General features: G+C 66.1%; 6 protein-coding genes across 6 annotated transcripts in view; 3 read left to right on the forward strand and 3 right to left on the reverse strand.

Annotated features, from left to right (window-relative positions):
• Positions 1-2,855: 2,855 nt before the first annotated feature.
• On the forward strand, positions 2,856-3,740 carry EMIHUDRAFT_210955 (hypothetical protein; the record flags this gene model as incomplete). The annotated part of the gene is made up of 1 exon (XM_005768360.1): positions 2,856-3,740. The coding sequence occupies one exon, from the start codon at positions 2,856-2,858 to the stop codon at positions 3,738-3,740; it is 885 nt and encodes a 294-aa protein (XP_005768417.1).
• Positions 3,741-4,269: 529 nt separating this feature from the next.
• On the reverse strand, positions 4,270-7,642 carry EMIHUDRAFT_436633 (hypothetical protein). The gene is made up of 8 exons (XM_005768361.1): positions 7,457-7,642; positions 7,069-7,387; positions 6,375-6,986; positions 5,826-6,308; positions 5,686-5,745; positions 4,964-5,606; positions 4,655-4,765; positions 4,270-4,520 (listed from the first exon to the last, which is right to left on the reverse strand). The coding sequence occupies exons 1-8, from the start codon at positions 7,616-7,618 to the stop codon at positions 4,460-4,462; spliced, it is 2,451 nt and encodes an 816-aa protein (XP_005768418.1). The 5' UTR covers positions 7,619-7,642; the 3' UTR covers positions 4,270-4,459.
• Positions 7,643-9,325: 1,683 nt separating this feature from the next.
• Positions 9,326-10,276, forward strand: EMIHUDRAFT_436635 (hypothetical protein). The gene has a single exon (XM_005768362.1). It carries the CDS (start codon positions 9,368-9,370, stop codon positions 10,058-10,060), a length of 693 nt encoding a protein of 230 aa, XP_005768419.1. The 5' UTR covers positions 9,326-9,367; the 3' UTR covers positions 10,061-10,276.
• A 32-nt stretch (positions 10,277-10,308) lies between these two features.
• Positions 10,309-11,706, reverse strand: EMIHUDRAFT_451596 (hypothetical protein; the record flags this gene model as incomplete). Its single annotated transcript, XM_005768363.1, has 3 exons — positions 10,309-10,821; positions 11,116-11,446; positions 11,519-11,706. The coding sequence occupies 3 exons, from the start codon at positions 11,704-11,706 to the stop codon at positions 10,309-10,311; spliced, it is 1,032 nt and encodes a 343-aa protein (XP_005768420.1).
• A 1,204-nt stretch (positions 11,707-12,910) lies between these two features.
• On the forward strand, positions 12,911-15,721 carry EMIHUDRAFT_464381 (hypothetical protein). The gene is made up of 3 exons (XM_005768364.1): positions 12,911-13,835; positions 14,305-15,234; positions 15,311-15,721. Exons 1-3 carry the CDS (start codon positions 12,972-12,974, stop codon positions 15,656-15,658), a joined length of 2,142 nt encoding a protein of 713 aa, XP_005768421.1. The 5' UTR covers positions 12,911-12,971; the 3' UTR covers positions 15,659-15,721.
• A 471-nt stretch (positions 15,722-16,192) lies between these two features.
• EMIHUDRAFT_464382 (hypothetical protein) overlaps positions 16,193-18,781 on the reverse strand; it is a 4,287-nt gene continuing 1,698 nt past the window's right edge. Inside the window, exons 4-10 of the mRNA XM_005768365.1 lie at positions 18,171-18,544; positions 17,884-18,138; positions 17,662-17,839; positions 17,480-17,574; positions 17,231-17,341; positions 16,843-17,140; positions 16,193-16,738 (exon numbers count right to left, since the gene is read on the reverse strand). Of these exons, the coding sequence (XP_005768422.1) occupies positions 16,329-16,738; positions 16,843-17,140; positions 17,231-17,341; positions 17,480-17,574; positions 17,662-17,839; positions 17,884-18,138; positions 18,171-18,544 (1,721 nt within the window). The 3' untranslated portion in view covers positions 16,193-16,328. The remainder of the gene's footprint in view (positions 16,739-16,842; positions 17,141-17,230; positions 17,342-17,479; positions 17,575-17,661; positions 17,840-17,883; positions 18,139-18,170; positions 18,545-18,781) is intronic.

Below are 18,781 nucleotides of genomic sequence, written 5' to 3' on the forward strand. Positions count from 1 at the left end.
GGCGGGGGTGGAAGGGGGGGAAGGCGCACGTGTTGTACGCCCAGAGCAGGGAGAGGACGAGCCAGGCGGGCGTCGCGCCGACGTAGACGGCAGGCACCTTGCGGTACGGCTCGCACGACGACTCCTCCCTCGTGAGGGTCGCGTTGTACGCCGCGCCGCCCTCCGCCACCCACGCCGCTGGCGGCGCGTCGCCTCCGGCGCTCACCGCGGCAGCGATCAGCGCAGAGGTGTTCGCGCTGACAAAGACAGCCGGGAGGAGCTCGCCGCACGAAGGCTCCGGCAGCGCGTGCTCCGGCGGACCGCAGTCCTTAGGCAGCATCCCCTCCTCACGAGGGTAGCGGTAGTCGCATGCCAAGAGCACACCGCTCGCGTTTGCGCTCGCCGCGCTGCAGATGGCGTCGGCGACGTTGCAGGCGGAAGCTTCGCTGCAGGAGGCGGATGGCACCAGGAGGACAAGCCCCTCCAGGTTACGCCGCCCCTCGGGCTGCTCACTCCACTCACAAGCACACGAGGCTGCGACGGCGAGGCGGCCGCTCACAAAAAAGTCGTCGACATCGGGCGGATAAGGCGCGTCCAAAAAGGTGTCCTGGCCCGCGATGGGTGGCGATATCTCGATGGCCACCGTCACGCAAAAGAGGAGCGACAGCATTGCTGTGAGGAGCCGCGAGCCGGCTTGTGATTCAAAAGAATTACTTGCGACGCGAGCCCATCTCTCCTGGACATGACTATTTATTTATTTATTGCGCGACTCGCGGCGCGCTCGTGGCGTTCAGGGCGGCTCGCACACGCACACACACACACACACACACACACACACACACACACACACACACACACACATGCACACATGCATGCATGCACAGACACACAGCCCCTTCCCCTCCCCCCTCAAGACCTTCCCAAGGGCGAGGACACGTGCAGGCCGCACCTCTAGTGAGAGGCCCGCATAGTATGTGGGAGACTCATGCCGCCGCCCCTGCCACCCCTGTGTCAGTGTGCCTGTGGTTGCGAGAGACTGCCAGTGCCTGAGAAGCTGGAGGCAGGTCGCTAGACTGAGATGAGACCGCCAGTGGAGTTGGGAGTCCACCGTGCACCGCGCTGCGAGCCTGTCGTGTCCCTTGTCAGGAGCAGGAGAGCCCACCTCTCCGCTCTCCCCCTGATCGTCCTTCCAAAATCCTGCTCGTGCAGGTGTGGACCCTGTCCTCCTCCCCTATCCCTCGTTTGGGTTGTCTGTTTTCTTTCTTTCTGCGCGACTTCGAAAGACGGTGAGGCCCGTACGAGGCCGGCATCGCACACGGCAGGGATGGCGGGACGGCTGTGGAGCGAAGTGGCCGTAGCCAGCCTCAAACACCCATGGGACAATAAGATGAGATTGCCAGATGAGAATGGGTGGGGGGAGGCACAGGAGGACAGGCTTGTGACAGGCAGGAGAGCGACATCCGACATTTGACGACGTCGGGGGTCACAATGTGACGACCAAAACGATCTTGGGGGAGCCAGGGTGAGACAACAGGTCGGGGTGCCACACGGTGCACACCACAGGCGTATTGTAGAGAGAGGGGGGAAAGAACCGGGGAATGACCAAAAGCTGCAGAAACGAGCTTTTAGTGGCTATAAGCATAGGCACTGAGACGATGGTGCGCGCGGAGCGCGCTGGTGCTACCTGGACATACGCGCGGAGCGCGCTAGCTGGACACCCGCGCGGAGCGCGCCGGCTAGATACCGCGGAGCAAGAGCAAATCAACACAACCGTTCGAATGCTGACGCCGCAAGTCGTTGCCGCCGAGTGCCAAAGTGCGCCTGGATTGCTCAGCAGCACAAGCATCCGCGGAGCCAGCGAGCGCCGAGCGACATTGCCTTGACTGAGCCGGACCGCGACATGTCGGCGGGTCAAACTTGTAAAATGGTGCCGATAGCCGAGGTAGCTCCGGCGGACGTGAGAGCACGGCCTGACGATCAAGCGCACGAGAGCGACGGAACGGAGGCGCAGATAACTGGCGGTGAACTCACTGCTGATACCTGCTGGATGGAGCTGCGTAAGATGCAGTAGCACTGCCGCAGAGCACGCGCGGAGCGCGCCGCTGGAAAGCACGCGCGGAGCGCGCCGCTGGGTAGGTGCGGAGCGCCGCCACTTGAGATTGGCCTGTGGGTGGGCCGAGTGGTTCCTGCATTTGAGTCAAACTCTAGAGAGAGAGATTTTTAGCAAGCCTGCCGACGCGCCACGCCGGCGCCCGTGTGCCTCGCCGCCGCGTCCGGTGACGGCATCGGTCGCTGCCACAGGTCGTCCCACAGGTCGTACCAACAGGTCGTCCCAAAGGGGACGCATCCAAACCGCCGCATTTCGCCCGCCGAAAAGTCTCCCACTCGCTCTGCCCCAATCTCGAACCAATCTCGAGTCGTCTCACTAGTTACATACATACTCTATAGAAATCGCATCTCGCCCTCCACAACCCTCAAAATTTTCTTCGGGGCGCGCTCCGCGCGCGGCGCTCCGCGCCTCACTCCTGGAGCGTCATAGAGCTGTTTAGCTGGGTGGTGGCGGCGTGCCGACCTCATCAGACCGCTTTTCTTTCTTTCTTTCTTTGTGCGCGACGACGCAACAAGAGAACACCCAAAAGTCAAGTCAGACTCACTGCAAAACTTCCCTGTGGGCATCCCGCGAGCTCGCAGAACGCGACGGCAGTCATTACCCCTTGCTTTTTACTTCGCTCGCAGTTATCGAGAAAAGAAAATCTCCTGCGTCGCTCCTGCCAGCTACCCGATCCATCGCGTGAGACCCGATCCACCGCTGCTGCTGCTGCCTGCTGCTGCTCGATCCCTCCGCCGTCGCGACCGTCGGACGTTGCCACACACGAATGCTGGCCGCGGTGCTCGACCGACGCCAGGTCGTCGCGGCAGGCGGGCTGCTCGCCGCCTCGCCCTCCGGCCAGAGCGGCGCCAGCCTGCCTCCTCTGGCCACATTCGGCGTCCAGGTCTATGACGACGACGCTGCCGAGCGCTACACCACGCAGGCGCTCGAGGCCGGCTACCGAAGCTTCTTCACCTCGCCAGAGGCCGGCAACCAGCGTGGCTTCGCCCGCGCCGTCCGTGCGAGTGGCGTGCCGCGACAGGCGCTGTATATCGCCGGCAGCGTCCTCTCGGACGACGCGGAGAGTGAGCGCGCCGCGCGCCAGCTGACAGCGACCGCTTGCGACGAGAGCCGCAGCGCCCTCTCCGACGGCGGCGTCGAGACGCTCGACCTGCTGCTGATCGAGCGCCCGGCCGGCAGCCGCGCCGCGGTCCGTGGCCAGTGGCGTGCGCTCGCCTCGCGCCGCGAGGAGGGCTGGGCGCGAGGGCTGGGCACGTGCAACTTTGGCGCCGCCCAGCTTGACTGGCTTCCCGAGCGCCCGCTCCTCAACCAGTCGCCCTTCTCGCTCGGCGTGCGCATGCCGCACGCCGCGGTGCTGCAGCAGCACCGGCTGCGCGGCGTGGCGCTGCAGGCGTGGGGGCCACTCGGCGGCCCGTTTGGCGCCTTCCCGGCGCAGATGTGGCAGGCGTGCGCCGAGGTTGGGGCCGCGCGCCGAGCGTCGCGAGAGCAAGTGGCGCTCCGCTGGATCACGCAGCAAGGCGTGGGATGCTGCGTGCACTCGCGATCGGCTGCGCACCTGCGCCAGACCCTCGCGGCCTGCAGCGGCAGCTTTGACCTGACCGAGCGGGAGCTGGTGCGGCTCGGCGAGCTGGCAGCCGAGCCGTTGGTGTGAGCTCTCCCCGCCACGACCGCAGGCTGGCGGCTGCAGCTTCCGGCGAACAGGCGCTCGTGGACTTGTCGGCGCTTCTCTGCCGCAGCTGCTGGCTGTGCGGGGGGCGCAGGTAGCGCAGTCGTGACTTCGACGCGCCTCAGAGGCAGGCGACACTCGCAGCGGCCCGGCTCGCCGGGAGAGGCTCGGTCTCGCTGCTCGTGGAGCCCCGCCCCGTTCGCCTACGGCCTCGGCGGGGCGGTCGGCAAGGTGCACCGCCGCCGCTCTGGCAGCTTGAGACGCCAAGGCGCACGGGGCGTCTCGGAAACCATCCACAGCTCCTGAGTTCCCGCGACGGATCACATGCTGATAAGGGCTGCCACTAGAAGGGCATGTATCGAAGGGCTCGCCCTGAGTCAGGTGAGAGTAAGTTCGAAGCAGCAGGGATGAGCTTAGAAGTGCACCAGGGGGGGTACCGTCTACCGAGCAGTGTGCGGCCGCTCTTGCATGCGCGGGGCTGCAGTACCAGTAGCGCGTTTGCGCGCCCCCGGGTAATGAAATCAACTTTTTGTACTTTTCATTTCATCCTAGTAGACATAGTAGACATCCTAGTAGACATAGCCGTAGTATAGACATACCTAGACACATCCGTCTGTCCTTTCGTGTTTCCGAGGCAGTAGACATCCTAGTAGACATAGTAGACATAGTAGTGGACATCGACGTCAAAGGAGCAGATGCCGGCGCTAGTTGCACTCTGGGCAGCCCGCACAGTTGCGCTGCCATTTGCACTTCGTCGCCCACGAACTGCACAGACAGGGGCCGGGAGGCGGGTGGGGGTGAGGAATGCTTGCGCGTTTGGCCGGTGAGTGGGAGGTACACATGCGAGGTGAGTGGGTGCGTAGGAGAGTGTGTGGGAGACAGAGAAGGGCTGCACGCACTTTCCATTGTTCGCGCACCAAGGTTTGCAATTGGGCGGCGGCGGCGTCACAGCGTCGCACTCTGGGCAGCCCGCACAGTTGAGCTGCCATTTGCACTTCTTCTCCCACGAACTGCAGAGTGAGGGCCGGGAGGGGTGGAGGGTGAGGGGTGCTGTCCCTGCGCATTTGGCTGGCGTGCAGCCGTCGGTGAGGTGGAGGTACACAACAACATGTGCATGGTGATGCACATGCAACATGCACAGGTATAGGTGCAAGTGCATGTGAGGTGCGTAGGAAGGAGAGTGGGGGTTAGAGGAGGGCTGCACGCACTTTGGATTGTTTGCGCACCAAGGCTTGCACGGGGATGGCGAGGCGGACGGAGGAGGCGGCGAAGGCGACGGAGGAGGCGGCACGGGTCTGGCGGACGGCGACGGCGAGGCCGACGGAGGAGGCGGCACGGGCCGGGCGGACGGCGACGGCGAGGCCGACGGAGGAGGCGGCACGGGTCTGGCGGACGGCGACGGCGAGGCCGACGGAGGAGGCGGCACGGGTCTGGCGGACGGCGACGGCGAGGCCGACGGAGGAGGCGGCACGGGTCTGGCGGACGGCGACGGCGAGGCCGACGGAGGAGGCGGCACGGGCCGGGCGGACGGCGACGGCGAGGCCGACGGAGGAGGCGGCACGGGTCTGGCGGACGGCGACGGCGAGGCCGACGGAGGAGGCGGCACGGGTCTGGCGGACGGCGACGGCGAGGCCGACGGAGGAGGAGGCACGGGTCTGGCGGACGGCGACGGCGAGGCCGACGGAGGAGGCGGCACGGGTCTGGCGGACGGCGACGGCGAGGCCGACGGAGGAGGAGGCACGGGTCTGGCGGACGGCGACGGTGCGGCAGATGAAGGCGGCGGAGGCACGGGCCCGGCAGATGGCGGCGGAACGGTGGAGTTGCCGGTGATGAGGTACACGTCGTAGGCCCCTGCAAGCGGTCATCAGGGCGGGTGAGTTGACGGGTTTCTTGGGGTAGGGGGTCTGATTGAGGGCAGGACTTGTGGCACCGCAGTTGTCGAGGGAATTGTCGGTGCCGCACACTCCACGGTCGCCCTCACAAACGTCGCCTGCATGGGGGCACAGCGGCGCCAGAGTGAGCGCGCTCGACGGGGGAGGGACGAGCAGGCGAGGAAGCGGGGGCGGGCGCCGTAGGTGAGCTCGCACGAATCGCAGTTCGGGAGGAAATTCATCCCGTTGGGAGGGCACTCGGACGGCGCAACCGCGATCAGCGTGCGATACTCCGGCACGCTGCACGAGGTTGTGCACGTGAGTGGTGGGCCCGGGCCGGGCGGCGGCGGCGAGGGGCTGGGCGGAGGCGGCGGAGGCGGCGACGCTGCTGGCGGCGACGGCGGAGGCGGCGACGCCGCGGGCGGCGACGGCGGTGAGCCCGGCGACGGCGGAGGCGACGGCGGACTGGGCGGGCCGGTGGTCAGGCACGAGGCGACGTCGGCCGCATCAAACTTGTTGTAGAGCAGCTTGTTGGCGGTGTCCGCCGGCAGAGGCTGGGTGACTACATCCTTGGTGGACATGCAGAGCATCGCGTCCGTCACCTCCTCGGGGGTGAGCGCCGGGTTGAGTGACCGAATCTGCGCCGCCACGCCAGCAGCGTGCGGCGTCGCCATGGACGTGCCTGCGTCGTGGCCAAAGGGATGGACGGGGGCGGGAGGCTGGGGTCGGGGGCAAGGGTATAGCGCACCCGAGATTGTCCTGGTGGCGTCGTCGGAGCCGGACCAAGCCGCCTTGATATCGCGCCCCGGCGCAAAGATGTCCATGCAAGGCCCGTAGTTGGAGAAGGAGGAGCGACCATCGTCGATATCGGTCGAGCCGACGGTGATAGCCTCCAAGGTTGACGCGGGCGACTTCTGGCACGCGTCGCCGTTGTTGTTCCCTGCGGCGACAACCGTGAGGACTCCCGCCGCCATCGCCGCCTGGATGACGGCGTCGTACCGGTTCGCCCCGCCCCCGCCGAGGGACATCGAGAGGACCGCCGGGAGGTCGCGACTCTGCGCGTCGGCGACCGCCCACTCGATGCCCGCCATCACGCCGGCGTAGGAGCCGGAGCCGCCGCACGAGAGCACCTGGACGGTGATGATGGTGGCGCCCCTTGCAACGCCGTAGGTGGTGCCGCCGGCGGTCGAGGCGCAGTGGGTGCCGTGGCCGTTGCAGCGGGAGGAGCTGGAGTCAATCACGCCCTGGTAGACGTAGCCGGACACGTCGTTGCCGCACGAGCTCTCGCTGCCCGTCGGGCAGCCAGCGGACCAGCCGGCCAAGGCGCGGCCGCCAAAGTCGACGTGGCCGATGCGGACGCCTGCCGCACGGCGGTACGAGGGGCGCGGTGCGAGGGGCGCGGTGCGAGGGGCGCGGTGCGAGGGGCGCGGTGCTAGGCGTGCCGGTGTCGAGGATGTAGACGAGGGAGCCAGAGCCGGTGACTCCGGAGTCGTCGTAGAAGCCGTCGGTCCCATCGCGGCTGTCGATGCGGTCGATGCCCCACGCTTGAGCTGGCACTGGCGCCCCCGCTGGCAGGTCGTCGAGCTGGATGATGCAGTTGGGCTCCAGCTCCACCTCGCTATCGAGGACAATGCTGTCGAGGATGGAGGTATTGACGGGAGCGATGGCAACCATTCGGGCCATTGGCAGGCGCTGGACGACGTTGGCTCCATATAGGTCGAGTTTCTTGACGAGCTTGGCGACGCAGGCCGTGCCCGAATCCTGCGGGGGGCGGTCGATTGTGAGTTGCGGGATCGGTGTATTTGATGTTGCGGGAGCAGGCGGCGATACCTGAGTCGTGAATCGCGCCGACTCGTGAACGAGGAGGCCGGCGGCTCCGTTCTTCCCGCACGAATCGACTGCTGCTTGGAGGCGTCGCTTGCGCTCAATGCCGAGGCGCGTCGGCGCGGCCGTCGCGGCCGCGAGGAGGAGCACGAGGGTGGTGGTGAACATCGCCAATGCCCAACTGGGAGCTCGCTTTAGGCGTTTTGCTGGCGGTGATGATATCACGTAACCGGGTATAGGGAAAAACAATCGAAACACGCCAGCAAAACGCGTAAAGCGAGCTCCCCTGTGAGCATGAAAAAGCGAGCCCGCCTGGCCGATTTCGGTGCCTGTGGAATCCCTGTGTGGTGGCGTTCTGTGCCACTGTCGGGGGGGCTGCACCATCAGCAAACAAAGCCGACGTGTGTGTATCGCCCCCACCCACCCACCCATGAGCCATGTACCTTTTGCAGCTGTGTCATGAAGCAAGAAAGATAGACTTAGAAAGCATGAACCATCGAAAGGTCTGGTCTCCAAAAAGAATTTAAACAAAACAACTCTCTCTCACAGCAGACAGGCTCGACACAGGTGCGGACTGGCGCGTGCTAGCACTAAAAAGAACTCTCGGCGCCCGCCGCGCGCGCCCGCGCCCCGCCCCTTTTGCGCAGCAACACCTTAAATTGAGAGATCAAAAATCTCTCTCCTTTAAATTCCATGGCCCCCTCAAAAAAATTCACACAAAAAATTCTCGGAGCGGAGGTGGGCCCCGATTTTGAGAGAGATTTTTAGAAGCCAACAAGAAATGTGTCACACACAGTGATTTGGGCTCGGCAGCTTGTCGACTACCAGCCGGAGCCGGAGTCGGAACCGTAGCCGAGATGGTCGGCGAGGGTGTCGAATATGTCATTCGCCTCGCTAGTAGAGCCGGTGCCGCATGAGTCTTGGTCGGAGGAGGAGTCGTCGGAGGAGCGGTCGGACCGCTCGCGCTTGTCGCGCCTGATGCGCTCTGCGAGGGGGCCGGGGTCGTAGTTGTCGTGCTCGAGCGTCGGGTAGGTAGCGCGCCTTGCGACCCTGTCGGCCGTGCTGCCGTCCCAGTAGAAGGTATACCAGTCGCCGCGAGGGTAGAACCAAGCGTTGACCAATCTGTACCGTCCGAGAGCGGCCGCCTGAGCGGCCTGAGCAGCCGCCTGAGCAGCCGCGCGGGCAGCCGCGGCAGCGGCAGCCTCTCGAGCCGCCGCCTCGCGCTTGCCTTCTTCCGATTTTAAAAAGGCGACGGACGCTTGCGTCCAAAACGCCTCCCCGGCGCAGAGGGGCCGGAGGGAGGCCGGTACTCTTGCGGCCAGTACAGGTGTATTCTTTTTTTGCTTGGCCCGTACGTCATGATGAAATTCTGCAAAAACCTGGACGGCCCCTGCGGTGCCCCTACCTACCTACCTACCTACCTACCCTACTTATGGGAAACTAAAAAAGAAATCACTCGATGGGTGAAGGTGGGGTACCATACCAACTAAAGTGATGGTTGGTGGTACTCTCCTGCAACCACAGTCTTTCCTGTGACATGGCAGGCCACTCTCAAGCCCTCCCTACAAGCTACAAGCACCAGATCACCCATTTGGGGAGGGTTGACATCGTGATTTTCGCGGAAAATTTCCTTTTCTGCTGTGAAAATTCCAGCGTGAAGAGAGGGAAAAACCCGACGGGAGGGCCCAGACCTACCCTACCTACCCCGTCATGACGTACGGGCCAAGCAAAAGAATCAGTACTCGAGTACTACTAGCATAATAGTATGCACATGGGTAAAGTGGGTTGAGGCGGGCTAGTACTGTAGGGTGGTCGGACTGTCTATTGGGATTGACCCCAGCTATCTCTGTGCCGGTGTGCCTAACAGCCAAGGGACGCCAAAACCACTAAAGGGCGACCCTTGCGCCTTGGTCATTCATGAGCCTCGCTGTCGCCTCACTCACCGCCCTCGCTTCTGGGTGCTTCTCAAACAGCGCCCAATTCGAGCGGTGGAGCCACTTCAAGGACTACGGCCTTCCGGGCGTCAAGCACGACCCGCTCAACCAGGCTGCGATCGCAGACGGCTCCTGCCGCCTCGTTGAGCCTCCACTCGAGCTAGACGGCGACTCGTTTTGGACGCAGCGTGCACGCGTGAGCGCCGTGCTCGCCGCCCTCGCCGAAGCTCCGCCCACTGACAAGCCGTCTCATTTTGTGCGTGCCACTAATGCGCTACTCCGGAGGCCTTGCAGTACGCCATTTCCTGCACTCCCGGCAAACTTCACGCTCGGAGAGCGCAAGGCCGCACTCCAGAACTGGTACCACGCTCTGTGCGCGCCGGAGGCCGACTCTAGCTGGGCCGGCCAGTACGATCCCGCCGAGCAGCCGCAGCAGGCGGCGTTGACGGCTGGCTTCGCCTGCATCGTGGCGTGCGGCGCTAGCGGTGGCAAACTCGGCGGAAAGGCGATGAGCAGCCTCACTACGGGCGCGCAGGCGGCCCGCAAAGCGCTGTGCGCCGCGCTGCCCTGGGGCACCGTCGACTTCTCGACGGCGGCGACCGAAGCGGAGTTGGGCCGGATGGCGTCGCCTGTGCTGAGCAAGCCATGCGGTTGCGCACTCACGGGAGAGCTCTGAGTTTGATCCGTTTTTGTGTACAAATGTACAGTGAACACTGCACCCTCGGGCTCTCAGTGTCAGAACACACGAAGTAAAGAAGCTAGAAGGAATGCCGAGATCACAAGTCACACACAGTGTGTGAGTACCGTAATGTCGTCCGTTTGTTTCCACCCCCCACAATTTGAGGGCACAATAAATATTTGTGAACGCGCGCGTGGCCGCTTGAGAGACTGCAACGTCAAAGCCAAACACAACCGACTCGAGTCTCACCTCGCCCGCCCGGTGAGGCGTGAGGCAGTCTCAGTCTGCTCCTCGAGAGCAACTCGCGTGCCGCCGCCCGTCGGCGCAAAATCGAGGGCGGCGGGCGGCTCCGTGCCGGTGTAGCGGAGGTAGCGGAGGCGATCGCGGCTGCAGGCGTTCCACACGCCCCGCCGCGCGAGCCGCGCCGCCACCGGGACCTGCAGCTCGGGGTAGCCGAGGTGGACGCGCTGCGCCTTGGCGGCGACGTAGACGGCGGTGGCGTTGGCGTCGAGCACGCGCAGCAGGTCGTCGAGGGCGGAGGGCGCGCTGAGGAAGCAGTTGTCATTTGCCATCTTGTGCATCGTGCCGTACGGGTGGCAGGGGCTCACGCTGCTCGCCGCCCTCGCCGCCCACTCGCGCACTGCGGCGCCATCGCCGAGGGCGGAGGAGCGGGTGGGCGCGTGTGCGAGTAGGGCAACGCAATCCCAGATGAGCTCGAGGTCGTCCGCCGAAAGCTTGCGCCCGAACAACTCCTTCCCCTCCGGCCGCAGCCGGATCGCCGCGTCGTACTCCAACAAGCCTCCTCCGCCTCCTCCGCCTCCTCCGCCTCCTCCGCCTCCTCCGTGCTGCTGCTCGTGGCTGGCGCGCAGCCGTGCTGCGCCGCGCATGCCGCGAGCGTTGTAGAGCCAGCCAGCATAGCGCTCCGCCCCCCAATGCAACCTGCGGATGGTGTCGAACGGTTTCCCGTCGGGCGCGAGCGGCGCCGGCCCTCCCGTCGCCCTCGCCGCCACCGCCGAGCCCGCCGCAGCCCGCCCAGCCGCCGCCCGCCAGACCGCCGTGCCATTCTGCTCCTCGATGAGAAGGGCGGCCGGCTCGAGCGCGGCCCGCAGCCGCGTGACGCACGCGGCGGAGCTCCGGTCCGCACCGCGTCTCGCACCCGACCAGTGCAGCGTCGCGGGCTCGAGCGAACTCCAGGTGTGCACAAACACTGAGCACGTGCGGAAGCGGCGCCGGCAGGCGCTGAGGTGGCGCTCGACAGCGCCAAACGCACAGCTCGTACGCAGGTGACCGGAGACCTGCAGCGCGACCCGGGCCGGGATCTTGCCGCCTCCGGGTGGCGGCGGGAGCGGATCCCAGTCCACCCTGACACCGCGCCCTGTCACCCTGCCGTGCCGAAACGTGGCGTTCGGCGTCGTGGCTTCACAGCTTCCCGAGCAGGAACAGTGGCGTTTGAACCTTGAGACGCTCACGTACTTGCAGCCTGGCGTCCGCGCGGCCAGGGCGAGGCACCAGTCCACGGCCGAGAGCCACGAGTGCGGCGACGGCATGCGGTGGGAGGCGCCAGCGAACGCACAGGCGCCGCCGGACGAGGTGGCGATCCAGTGCGCGCCGCCGTGGTGGGCGGGAGCGGGCTGCTCCGCCATGAAGGGACGAGCGCGAGCTGGTTGAGCGCGAGTTGGACCGGGCCGCGTGAGGCGCGCGAAGGCGCCTCCTTTCGCGCGAATTCTTCCTTTTAAAATGGCTTGGGAGAGTGTGTGTGTGTGTGTGGCTTGGGAGAGTGGCCTGCCATGTCATAGGAAGGACTGTGGTTGCAGGAGAGTACCAGTGTACCACCAACCATCACTTAGTCGCTATAGTAAAAGAAAGAAAGAAAACAGACAAGCCAAGGGAGGGATGGGAGGACGGCACGCCGCCACCACACAGGGATTTTAGGGGAGAAGTGTGGTGCTAGCCGTCGCCCACCCTCGGGCGTCTACCTCTTTCTATCTCCCTTCGCAGTTTCTCACCAATTCTCGCAGCGACCTTCATGCCACCTCGCGTTCTTCCCACTCTCGTCGTTCTCTCTCCTGCTGTCTCTTCCCCTGACTCATCGCTCTCCACGGCCTCGTTCTGAGACGCCGCTGTCGTCTGCCGATCTCTTGCTCTCGCTGCTTCTCTCGCCTTTCTGCGTAACTCCGCTCTCCTCTCCGCGTATTTTGGTCCCTCGAGTTTATCGAGCATTCCTCGCGCAAGGAGCGACCACATTTCTGAGAGAGACGAGATTTTTAGCAATACCAAACAACTGGCAACCCTGTTCCCTGTCTGCACGTCTCGCGCGCGCGTGAACAGGGCTCCAGGCCCCAAATTACGTGTGAGTGTTAGAGTTGTTGTCATTTCTGACTCCCACCGCGATCATATCCCGCCCTGTCATGGTCGTTACTCAGGTCCACTCTCGTTTCGAGCACTTGTACCTCAAACTGTCGGTGTTGGCACTGGTGTTCCCTTCGGGTATATCGTGACAACAGCTGACGGCGGGATTTCCACTGGTGTTTCGTCCTCCTCGGGGTCGTCTTCCCCGGCTTCCTTGCGTTCGGCGTGGCTCACCCTCCATGCCGTGAACAGGCGCTTTATCCACTCTATATTCTTCTCTCGTTCCTCTGCCCGTGCCTTGGTCTTGTCGTTGTTTCGCACCCATGTCTGTCGCTAAAAGAAAGAAAGAAAACAGACAACCCAAGGGAGGGATGGGCTGTCTGTCGCTATAGTACCTCACCTTGCAAAATCGCTTTCTTTTTTAGTCATAGTAGGGTAGGGTTTGCTGAGAGAGAGAGACAACGCGCGCTTTTTGCTTCCTTTCGTACGCGCTTTCGTACGCGGCTACACAAGGGCTGGTGCGGAGAGCGGCGCCTCTGCACCGGGTCGGAGCACACACATGTTGCTCCTACTCCTGCCGCGCGCACCCCAAGCCTCGCCTCGCAACCGCTGCCTGGTCTCGACCGCCGGCGAAAACCTGCCATCGCCTCGCAGCGATCGGCTGCCATCTTCTCGCGGCGAGCGGCGGCGACAGAGGCTCGCCGCCGAGGGGCGGCATCGTCGGGTCAGCTGGCTGCTCGGGCAGCAGGGCGACCTCGCGCCAACGGAGCACGCGGAGCTGACCGGGCTCCTCCGCCGAGGAGACACGTACGACGCGTCCTCGTACTCCGCCTCGCACGCCGCCTTCAAGGCGGAGCAGAATGCCGTCTTTGCGAGCCTCGCGAGCAGCCTCGGTGGCGCGGCATCGCCCGTCGTTTACCTCGATGGGCCGGACGGCGGCTCGACCTCGGCCCTGCGCGCGGCCGGCTTTGCCACCGACCAACTGCACGTTGCAAACCCGCACGCGAGCACGTGCGCTGCGCTGTCCGCGCCACCACACAGCCTCGAGCACGTGGCGCACGCGAGCGCGGAGGAGGCCCTTGCCTCGGAGCAGTGGCGGTCACGCGCCTTTTGCGCAGCGTATTTCGACGGCTGCGGCGGCCAGGCCGAGCCGCTCATCGCAATGATTCGGGCGCTCTTCCACGAGCGGCGCGCCGCCGCCGCGGCGCTCGCCCCCGCCGTCGCCGTCGGCTTCACCCTCACGCGCGCCGAGCCGGGCGGCGCCTCGCTCGGCGACAGGGAGGTGGCGGTGCTGCGCGCGCTGACCGCCGCGGCAGGTGCCGTCGGGTACAGCAGCCCGTCGCACGTGGCAGACGACCCCGGGAGGTGGGGCTTGCGGCCAATGGGGAAGGAGCACGAGGGGACGACCACCGTGTGGACCGTGGTGGGCCGGCGGCCGGAGGCACAGGCAAGGTAAGTTTATTTCCAATTCTTTCTCGCCTGTGTTAGTGCCAGTGGTGCGCGCCTCCAGAGCGCCAATCTTCCCGTGCCCAAGAGAAAGAAAGAAAACCCGGGCGCAAAATCTTTCCGCGCAGCACCCCTCGCAGTGGCCTGGCGAACCGCGGGGGCCGCTGCAGCCGAGCCTCCTCACATCTCCTCCGACGACGCGCATGCCAGAACGGCCTCCTGACATCTCAACCGACGACGCGTCAGAGGTGTGCATCATCGGCGGCGGCATCGGCGGCCTCGCGCTTGCTGTCGGGCTGCAGTCCCGCGGCGTCCGCTGCCACGTGGTCGAGCGCGACTCAGGGTGGGACGAGCGGCGGCGTGGTTATGGGCTGACCCTCGGCCCAACCTGCATGACGGCGCTCACCAGCCTTGGCCTGCTAGAGCGGGTGCGTGCCGTCGATCAGGCGTGTCCCTCCGACTGGCACTGGGTGTTTGCCGCGAGCGGCGCCATCCTCGGCTACTTTGGCATCGCCTTTAGCGGCAAGCCGGGCGAGGCGCGAAATTTTCGCGTCCCGAGGCACGAGCTGCGCCGCATGCTGTACGAGCAGCTCGCGCCGGGCACCGTCCGGTGGGGCTTGCGGCTCGAGTCGTACGTTGAGGTGGCGGGTGGCGTCGAGGTGCACCTGAAGCCATCCCTGCAGCGCTCCTCCGCGGGCGACGGCGGCGGCGCTGCGGGCGGCGGCACTACGGGCGGCGGCGCTGCGGGCGGCGCTGCGGCGAGCAAGGCTCGCCTGCGGTGCAGCGTGCTGGTCGGGGCGGACGGGGTCCGCTCCGCAGTCCGCGCCCAAAAGTTTGGCGACGCGCTTCGGTACGTCGGCGTCGTGGTGGTGCTCGGGGTCTGCCGCACACAGCACCCGCTGCTGAGGCGGGGCGGCTTCTACACGGTGGACGGCACTCACCGCCTCTTCACGATGCCGTACGAGCCGCTCGGGGCAGCGGAGGAGGAGGAGGAGGCGGAGGCGGAGGCGGAGGAGGATGGCGGGGCAGGGCGAGAGCGGGCGGCGGGCGGGCGGCACAGCACGATGTGGCAGCTCTCGCTCGCGATGCCGGACGAGGCGGCGGCGCGCGCGCTGTGCGGCGGCGGCGGCGAGGCGCTGCTGCGCGAGGTGGTGCGGCGGTGCAGCTCGTGGCACGCGCCGGTGGGGGAGATGCTCGCCGAGACTGCCGCGGGCAGTGTGTGGGGCACGCCGCTCTGCGACCGCGCGCCGATGCCCCACCGCAGCAAGCAGGCGGGCAGGGCGAGGGGTGGCGGGGCGCAGGCGGGAGAGGCGCAGCCTTCGCCGTGGGCGTCGCGGGTGACTCTGCTCGGCGATGCTGCGCACGCGATGACGCCGGTGAGAAGAGAGAAGAGAGTCGGAGACGGAGACGGAGAAGAAGGAGAGCTGACCGCTGCGTGTTCGCCCCCCGCAGTTCAAGGGCCAGGGCGCCAACCAGACGCTCGTCGACGCGGCGCTGCTCGGCAACCTCCTCGCGGCCGCCCTCGCGGGCCGAGGCGAGGGGGGCACTGCCTCGGCGCTGGCGCGGTACGAGCGCGAGATGTGCGACAAGGCGGAGCCAAAGGTGGCCGCCTCGCGCCGCGCCGCGCTCCTCTACCACTCGGCGGCCGCGCTGGAGCCGGGGTCGTACGGCGTGAGCGGCGTGCCCGCCGAGGAGGCGGCGGCCCTGCTCGCCGAGCTGTCCCGGCGCGGCGTCACGGCGAGCGACGCGGGAGCGCTGGAGGCGCGAGCCGTGGCCGCGTGGAGTGAGTCGTCGTCTTGACAGTCCGGAGATTCGTTCTTTTGTCTAGCTTGTAGCTAGCGCCAACCGCGGCGCTTTACATAACAGAGCTCCAAGAGCGCGATGCGCATGTGACATGTCTCATGTGTGTCGCACTCTCATAGTGCACTCTCGCACAGCAGGCGGCCGCCAGCGCACGAGCGCCAGCTGCGCCGCCCCCGCCCCGCCACGTGCCGCGCCACGCGCGACGCGGACGCGCCAGCGGCCAGGGCGCCGCACAGTCTCAGCGGTGCGCGTGGGGACCTCAGTCGCGTCACGAGAGGACACGTCACTTGCGCGCGGAGCGCGGAAGGAGGAGACAGTGCCCGCGCGGTGCGGCGTACGTGCGCGCGCGGCGGGGGGCTGGGGCTCAGCTTTCCTGACGACATGTATGCGAAAAGCGCTTGATTGATGTGTGGCGCCGCGCGCCGCCCCACACACTCTCTGCGCGCGCACATTAGCACGGAACGCGCAACGGCGCAAATCAAGCGCGGAGAGAACCGGTGAACGCACGGTACACTCTGGGGAGCGGATCATCCATGCGTCCAGCCACATAGCTTGAGAGCGCAGCAGCGAACCACGCGCTGCGAGCTCCCGGCCCCTCTCGCCTGTCCACCCCCCTGCTGCGTCCGCAGCTATACTAAACTCCCTCAGAGCCGGGGCCGCTCCGGCGTCAAGGGTTGAGCAGCGCCTGGCCACCCTTCTTGTGGCCAACCATGTGGCGCTTGGAGAAGGGGCGCTTCTTGGACGCGTCCTTCGGCTCCCCCGGCTGGCCCTCGTGCATGGGGCGCTCTTCCCACGCCGGCTCGAGCTCGAACGCCTCGTACATCTCGCGCGCGATGAAGGGCGGATCGTACTCGCGGATGTCGTGCAGCACGCACACCTGCAGCCGCGCAAAAGGCGGACGCCGTCGCGGGCGCGCCGCGGCGGAGGGGGGGCGCGGCGGCGCGGTCGGGCGCACCGTCAGCGCCGTCACCGTCTGCTCGTACACGGCGGCGAAGGAGCGCGCGAGCATGAGGGCGAGGATGAAGATGGCCGTCGCCGGCACGAGCGGCCCGTAGTAGTTGTACGCATTGGCTGTGCCTGGAGTGGGGGGAGCGGAGGGGGCGGAGGGGGGCGGAGGGGGGCGGTGGGGGCGGTGGGGCGAGGGTCGGTCGGACGCCGTCGCGGAGGCCGGGGGCCCGCGCCGGTTTGGATTTTCTCGTCGTTCATCGTCATCTGCTTGTACGCGCAGAGGAAGCAGACGATCGGCGTGACGATGGACTGGATCCAGTAGAGGACGAAGCAGACCATCTTGTTGATTGCGATCTGCGTGGCGTACTCGCCGAGGAGGGTGTACGACATGTAGCAGGCGGAGCAGAAGCCGCGGTTCTCGAGGATGACGAAGGTGTAAGCGTACGAGGTGAGGAACTTGATCGACTTTTCAAAGCACATCAGGAAGCACTTGCAGCACTTGAGCGCGTACTTGAGCAGGATGTTGGCGTCCTGGGCGGCGGGCGAGAGCCGGTGAGGCGCGCGCAAGCGCGCCGAGGGCACCGTGGGCGGGCGGGGCGGCTGCTGACTACGGCGAGCCGCCTGCACGTCCTTGGTTTGGTCGTCGATGTACTCGAGCACGATGCGAACCACCGAGATGAGGGCGAGGATGAGCGATCCGAAGGCCATCGAGCCGAGGTTGCACCGGATGACCTGGGAGGAAGGGGCCGGGGGGGGGGTCGGGAGGAGTGCGAGTGGAGGGCGGATGGCGGGCGGTGCGGGTGCGGCCCCGCATCGCCCGATCTGTGAGAGGAGACTACTAGGAGGGAGTAGGAAGGACTAGGCCCCCGCCTGCCCGATCTGGGAGAGGGTGATGAGGTCGGTCTGGTTGTCGGCGTAGCGCGAGTCCTTCATGCCGGCGGTGTCTTGGTCGATGAAGTGGTAGTGGGCCTCGCCGCCCTGGGGGCGAGGCGGGGGCGGTGGGTGGTTGAGGGGTTCGGGCGGGGGGGGGCGAGGTGCAGGGCTGCTGGCTGCCGAGATGATTGTGGTGACGATGGCGTCGTAGAAGAGGTAGGTCCACAGGCCGCCAAAGGCAACGTAGGCGGTCTCGTACTTGAGCAGGTCGTTCGGGTCGACGGCGATGTCGATGGTCGAGTTCGCCTTGGCCTTCAGCTCCTCCGCCCAGCCGAGGGTGGTCTGGTACGACGAGGCCTGCTCACAGCCGCGCGGTGAGGACGGGCCCCCCCCCCGCGCACTCGTGTCACGCCCTGTTGCGGGCAGGCCGGGTCGGTCCACAGGTAGCAGATGATGAGGGCGCAGATGGACACGGCGACGAGCTGCGCGATGTACGAGGCGAGCGGGACAAACATCATCGCGGGCGAGTTCTTGATGACCTTTGTCCCCTCCGAGACGAGAGCGGTGGTGCGCTTGATCTGCTTGGAGGCCATGCAGATGAAGATGAGGGCGAGCAGCAGCAGCACGCCCGTCACGATCGCCATCCACTTGTAGATCTCCTTCATGCTCTCGTTGACCTAGGAGCCACTCGCAGCTCCTCATCGGCCGGTCGCCGCCCCGCCGCCACACCTCCTTCCGCGAGAGGCGCCGCGGTCATGCTCTCGTACATGGAGGACTCGGTCACGTAGGCGGTGTCGAAGCCGTGCTCGTCCATCTTGTCGCCGACGTAGCCTGCGCCCTGCGTGACGAGGTCGTCGATGTAGGGCGTGGAGAGGCCACCTACGGGGAGGAGCTCCGAGCAGGCTTCGGGGCATGCCCGGCCCCTCTCCGCGCGGTGGTGTGGTTGGGAGGGGGAGCCCTTATACGCGAAGATTGCGGTGGCGATGGCGAAGGTGAGGAGGAGGAGGAAGATGGCGAGGTAGACAGCGACGCCCGCGAAGAGGTAGAAGAAGATGAGTATGCCTGCGGAGGAGGGCAGGCGCGCTGTGGAGGGGAGGGGCGCTGCGAGGAGGTGGGCGGAGGAGGAAGGGGGGGGCGGGAGGCGGCGGCGGCCCGCGACCTCGCTCCGAGGATATCAGTTGACAGGTCCGCCCCATGCTAGCGGGATGGCGGCACAACTTGGCCCAAGAGTGCTAGGAGATCTGCGAGGGGTGGTATCCGAACGCACCCCACGTGCCAACCTCGCCCGCCTTGGACAAA

Source organism: Emiliania huxleyi (genome assembly GCF_000372725.1).
Source record: "Emiliania huxleyi CCMP1516 unplaced genomic scaffold EMIHUscaffold_46, whole genome shotgun sequence".
Taxonomy (NCBI): domain Eukaryota; phylum Haptophyta; order Isochrysidales; family Noelaerhabdaceae; genus Emiliania; species Emiliania huxleyi.

Coding starts and splice junctions, on each gene's coding strand:
- EMIHUDRAFT_464381 (XM_005768364.1), top strand. CDS start 12,972: ATGTTGCTCCTACTCCTGCCGCGCGCACCCCAAGCCTCGCCTCGCAAC. Junction 13,836..14,304: donor CGACCACCGTGTGGACCGTG/GTGGGCCGGCGG, acceptor GCCGTCGATCAG/GCGTGTCCCTCCGACTGGCA. Junction 15,235..15,310: donor CTGCGCACGCGATGACGCCG/GTGAGAAGAGAG, acceptor CGCCCCCCGCAG/TTCAAGGGCCAGGGCGCCAA.
- EMIHUDRAFT_436633 (XM_005768361.1), bottom strand. CDS start 7,618: ATGTTCACCACCACCCTCGTGCTCCTCCTCGCGGCCGCGACGGCCGCG. Junction 6,987..7,068: donor CGTCTACATCCTCGACACCG/GCACGCCTAGCA, acceptor GCCGTGCGGCAG/GCGTCCGCATCGGCCACGTC. Junction 4,521..4,654: donor TGGTGCGCGAACAATGGAAA/GTGCGTGCAGCC, acceptor CTGTCTGTGCAG/TTCGTGGGCGACGAAGTGCA.
- EMIHUDRAFT_436635 (XM_005768362.1), top strand. CDS start 9,368: ATGAGCCTCGCTGTCGCCTCACTCACCGCCCTCGCTTCTGGGTGCTTC.